This window comes from Sphaeroforma arctica (assembly GCF_001186125.1).
Source record: "Sphaeroforma arctica JP610 unplaced genomic scaffold supercont1.168, whole genome shotgun sequence".
Taxonomy (NCBI): Eukaryota; class Ichthyosporea; order Ichthyophonida; genus Sphaeroforma; species Sphaeroforma arctica.
The window spans coordinates 99,716-105,157 of NW_014040390.1; the positions used below are offsets into that span (position 1 = coordinate 99,716).

Consider the following 5,442-nt stretch of genomic DNA (forward strand, 5'->3'; position numbering starts at 1 on the left):
ATATATATATATACACACACACACACACACACACATATATATATATATATACACATATATATATATATATACATATATATATATATATATATATATATATATAAACTTATGACTATGATTTACCGCATCTGTTCATGAGTACACATGTTTACGTACTTCGATATTTCGCATTCAAAGTACGCGACTTAGTACTTCGTACGGGACCATCTCTGTATATACACACACCCAACATCTATCGCTTACCTTAAACCCAATTCTAAAGCGTCGTCTCTTCCCGTTTCTCTCCTGCCTTCTCCAGAGTCCTCATCTTCGACAACTGGCGCGTGCTGCATGGGAGGGAGGGGTTCACCGGCAGTCGCACGCTGAGTGGGTGCTATGTCAGTAGAGACGAGCACATGCTTAAGCAACGCATGTACCTAGACGAATGCGAAGAGGCGAATTAAAGGGACCTATATGAAACGAAACGTCTGTTTGGAATGAGTTCTCGTGCATGAAAGCAGAGATACGGATCTGGTTTTTTAGATCTCTATATATCCCCGTGATATGGCAAAGGTTTATATTCTGATATGCAATTTAGTATATATGTGTCTATATAGTTTTTGTAGTTATGATATATAGCTTTTTATGTATACTATTTAGTTCTGTATTTATAATAGTTAGGTTTGCTTACATAACATATAGTTTTGTGTTTATACGCCTTATATAGGTTTGTATTTATATATCTATATAGTTTGGTATTTATAATATCTAGTTTCGTATATAAATATCTATTTAGTTCTGTAGTTATAATATATAAACTTGTATTTAGAATATATAGTTTTGTTTTTATATTATATAGTTTAGTATTTAGATATCTATATAGTTTTGTATTTATATAGTATAGTTCGTATACACATATCTATATAGTTTGGTATTTATAATACATAATTTTGTATCTACTATCTCTATAGTTTTGTATTTATAAAATATAATTTTGTAGTTATATGTAGGTATATAACTGACAATCTTCGACTCAACTGAATTCATGGTACACCTTGTTTCGGCAAATGTACATCTGAATGCAAGCTTATGCAATTGCATATGAAGAGTACAGACCTTATATACAAATCGGATATGTTCGGCATATACAGATTGTTGTATGCCTGAAACTAGTAAGTCTGCATCGGACAATCTATAGTCATATTCTCAGCATGAAGGTCAATGGATCCCATGATGGTTTCAATACAACTTATAAAACGTGTGCGGCTGGACTCATTTTTTATCCAGACAGCCACAACCCATTACTAATTGCATGGTCGATTTCAATTTGGAAATTAGCAGAAAAAAATGGTTGGTCAGAAGAAAAGTGTCTGTTAGAAGTACAACCGAGGGCTCCCGCTAGGATAAGTTAAGCCTTACTTTCATTGAAATATTTCGGTTTGGTATCGCATCTGTACTTGTGGTATCTAGTGTTAGGCACAAGGACACACCACCAAACTAGGAAGTCTTTTTCTGTGCCCATTTTGTACTTTAATTTTAAAAAAACATTGTCAATATATACAGATCGGTGGCAATAGCACGGCCATGACAAGGACACAGCCATAGGGAGACCACTGGTTGAATCGCTGCCAAAGGAAGCTACAACCACAACCCACCACAGGATATATATCTTTGGCATCCAAGACGTATCCGCCACTACTGAAAGCTGCTTATAGCTGCTTACATCTACCACCTTATAGCTGCCTATAGCTACCCTCTACCTCCTTATAGTTGCCTATAACTCCTTACCTCTACCACCTTATAGCTGACTATAGCTGCTATCCCCTGCCACCTTATAGCTGCCTATAGCTGCTAACCTCTACCACCTTATAGCTGCCTATAGCTGCTTACCTCTACCATCCTACTAAAAAAACCCATTCCCAATTTCACCACGTGCGTGATACGGACAGTACTCTACAACACAAACAGCGCAGGGCATACAAATCTCTACAGCGCCAGTGCAAGTGGACCAACTGTTGCTGAAGCTCGCGTGGGTGTACTTTTGATATGCCCGGGCACTTTGACTGTCAATCTGAAGATGCGATCTCTGACAAACAAGCGATCCATGCGACCTACGGCATAGTCATGTGTACCACACTCACAAGCTCTCTATTCACGGCTCCTCTCGACACCCACTCGAAGGTCTGCACGCCGCATGGTTGCCTCTCACCAACATCCTGACGGGGTATACGCTACTAATCACAAGTACCGCATATAACACATAGTACTCGCGTAGCACCACCCCACGCCACCACTGGGCACTTACGGGCCAGTCCTCGAGCTTCGGCTCGGTTGTGGCGGCTGGCGCTGGCCGGCCGAGTGGCGCCTGCCCAGTGAACGACTGCCGGTCCCATTGCGGTTCAATGTGGGGATGGGGGAGAGCTCCTCAAACGGCTGCACCTGCGATTGCATGGAGTGGGTGGACCGTAGGCTGCCCGGTCGTACGCTGGGTCGGATTGGCGCACGCTCCAGGTTGTCTGACTCCGAGTTGTGCCTAGAAACTGCAGACTCCCAGTCCGATGCGGAGTTGTCGTCATCGTCGTCGCTCAGGATCAACTCCGACATCGATTCATCAATGTCGTTCACGGCCGCGCCCTGAACCCCAGGGGTAGCAATGTATTCAATTTGGGTGCTCTGGAGCATACGCTGCATTATTTGGTTATTGCGATTTATAAGTACATTCGCGGCGCCACATGGCCTGTTACGCAAATCACGTGGCTGAATAGGCTTTTCGTCTTCGATCTCGGGGAAGCGAGCTGTAAGCCGTGGGTCCTGGATACCGCCATAGCCCTCGGGAAAGCCCGTGTCCCATTCAGTACCGCAATAATTCGAGTCGAGGTCCGAGTTCGAATCTGAATCCGTGCGCCGAGATGGGAAATCCGGCCTGTGTAAGCTTCGTATGGGTGTAGTGCGGTGGGGTACATATGGTACCTTCATCTTCATGAATCTGAGCGCCTTCGAACCGAGTCGCTGTATCTTTTTGTTCGCAGGGAATAAAAGCATGGTAGCTGTTATGCTTGTCGGCGCCGTGCACACGATGGCTTGCATGTTGACCTGACTCACTCCCCTCACCAATCGATTAAATACATACACACCGGCCTCTTGGAGAGCTTCGCACGTGGGAAACTGCTTCATGGCATCGAGTACACAAAAGTGTACCCCAATCTGGACCATGTCGTTCAAGTCATCAGGCGAACCATCGTATGTGATCATGGCCAATGCACTGCAGGCGAGGGTCTGTAACACACGCCTCTTCTTGTTCTTCATCATCACCGGTTTGATAAAACTGTATAGTTTAATTTCCCCTGGCGCCATCAATCTAGAATCGTTTTTGAGCTTAATCCGGTCGCTATTGTGTAGCACTATGTGCTGTAGAGCCTCACAAGCCGATGCCATCAGGTCCGCATTCGTAGGGTAATCACGCATGATTCTACATAGAATAACAGTGTATCCTAGCAGGTGCAAAGCCTGAGCGGCATGTTTGTCGTGCAATACTATACAACCTGCAGTCAACGCTGCCTCTGACCACTGCTGCCTTATACACGCCGCGCGTGTGTACTGTACGAAGGTAATCATACAAGGCATCAGCCGTTTCGGCAGAGGCGGACTGGCGGGAGCTTTGTGTATGATCCTGCTGAAGTATGTAAGGCACGGAATTTTGTCTTTCATTTTCACCCCTGGCCTCATACTACACTTAACGTGCGCTGTGATCATATCTCCGTAGGCCCCCCTTTTTCGGCATTCCATACACCGCACCTGCATCTTGTCGACTTCAGCCTGATAGCTGCTTACCTTCAGTAATTGTACCCAAGGAGAGGCCGTACACACGGGACAGGGTATGGGGCCATGGATGCGGCGGCTATTATGGTCGTAGGATTTACTAATAACGACCACTTCCATGCACTTTTTGCAAATCAGATTGTCACAGCAAGCCGTTTGCAAGCACGTCAGAGGTACATTGTAGCACACAACGCACCTAATATGATCAGGGGCTGCTTCATCTTCCTTAGCCAGGATTACAAGCGACTCAGGCTGGTAAATATGCGTCCATCCGTAGGAGTTTTCCATATTGTGTTGGATCTCCACTAATATGATATCGCTAATATCTGTGTCTGCCATATTGTGTCGGATCTCATTTGTTGAGTCATCACTATTATCTGTGTCAAACATCTTAAAGTCACTATCATCCGTGTCTGACATCTTGGAGTTGTCGTTAACGATCAGTACCACAAAATATGCACGGCTATACTTCTTTCTATGGGAGCTGACGAACTCGCTAGTTTGCGTCGATTATCCTGAAGTGGCAGAAAAGGCGCTATTTAATATACCACAAGCTAGAACTATCAACACAGTTGTGGTTGTTCCAGTATATCAGGTATGCATTGACTGATAACACCAAGTTGTGATGCTGATACAACATACGTCATAGTAAGTAGGTCTGCTCAAGTTATTGTCTATACCGACACCTTAATTATACTTAGATATATATATTATATGTGGTTATACACACAGATGATAAATAGATGGCGAATCGCCTAATGAATACTGTACAAATATTTATCAGTCTGTCCGGACTCGGGACTCGGGACTTTTTCAGTGATCGATAATCGGCGAATAGGAGTGGATCTAGATAAAATACACTCATGGTGTCTTAAACTATGTTTTTTATGTGTGAAGAAATGGACATCGACAAAGACTCCTCTAACAAGAGCCAGTGTCAACCTTCTCTTGTGTATGTAAATAACTGTACGGAAATATTTCCAATCCTATCTTCATATTAATATGCAGTCTTGTCTAAAAGTTCATAGCCCCCTCTCAATAATAATAACTAGTAAGCTTGGGAACATTTTCTTTTGAATGTTCTCGTACTTGGGTCAAGACTGGATTCCGTGTGAAATTACGTTCATAAATTTGTTATCCAATCAAACGAATGATAGATTTATATTCATGATAGAATTGGGATTTCACCAATATATGACAGTCAAACGTAAAATTATGGTACATAATTCAATAAAAATACATTTTAATGTGCAAATAAAAAGAAATAAAACAACTGCTATTGGAGTATATGTACTTATTTCAGAAAAATAAATGCTCGTGACCAACAGTTACATCGAGTTTAGATTTTGAATGGGTCACACCTAATCAGAAGGCATTTTTTAGCATATAATTTGGACTTTGAGGAATTGTATTTAGTGTTTTAGGGTTAGAGGTTTAGTTTCTTGTTTTGCGAGAGTGGCGAGTGCACCATCGATGCCCTTCTCCGAAATCGAACAGATAAATACCTGATACAAATGCTGCTTTCTACTACGATTTAGATCAAAATGTATTTATATAGGATATATATAGATATAGATATAACAACCTTTTATATATATATATATATATGTATATGTATGTATATATATATGTATATATATAAAC

The 5,442-nt window shown here is 42.1% G+C and overlaps 2 protein-coding genes across 3 annotated transcripts in view; one reads left to right on the forward strand and one right to left on the reverse strand.

Moving 5' to 3' along the window:
* The window catches only part of SARC_03338 (trimethyllysine dioxygenase), a gene marked incomplete at its 5' end in the record, with an annotated part of 7,248 nt that extends 6,784 nt beyond the window's left edge, over window positions 1–464 (forward strand). The window contains one exon of the mRNA XM_014302869.1: window positions 299–464. Coding sequence (XP_014158344.1) covers window positions 299–443 — 145 coding nt within the window. The 3' untranslated portion in view covers window positions 444–464. The remainder of the gene's footprint in view (window positions 1–298) is intronic.
* A 1,031-nt stretch (window positions 465–1,495) lies between these two features.
* Window positions 1,496–4,482, reverse strand: SARC_03339. 2 transcript variants are annotated; one of them, XM_014302870.1, is made up of 2 exons: window positions 1,845–4,482; window positions 1,496–1,711 (listed from the first exon to the last, which is right to left on the reverse strand). In XM_014302870.1, the coding sequence occupies exon 1, from the start codon at window positions 4,216–4,218 to the stop codon at window positions 2,281–2,283; it is 1,938 nt and encodes a 645-aa protein (XP_014158345.1). In that variant the 5' UTR covers window positions 4,219–4,482; the 3' UTR covers window positions 1,496–1,711; window positions 1,845–2,280. The 2 variants fall into 2 exon arrangements, with proteins under 2 accessions (XP_014158345.1, XP_014158346.1); XM_014302871.1 differs by having other exon boundaries at window positions 1,496–1,810.
* Window positions 4,483–5,442: the final 960 nt, after the last annotated feature.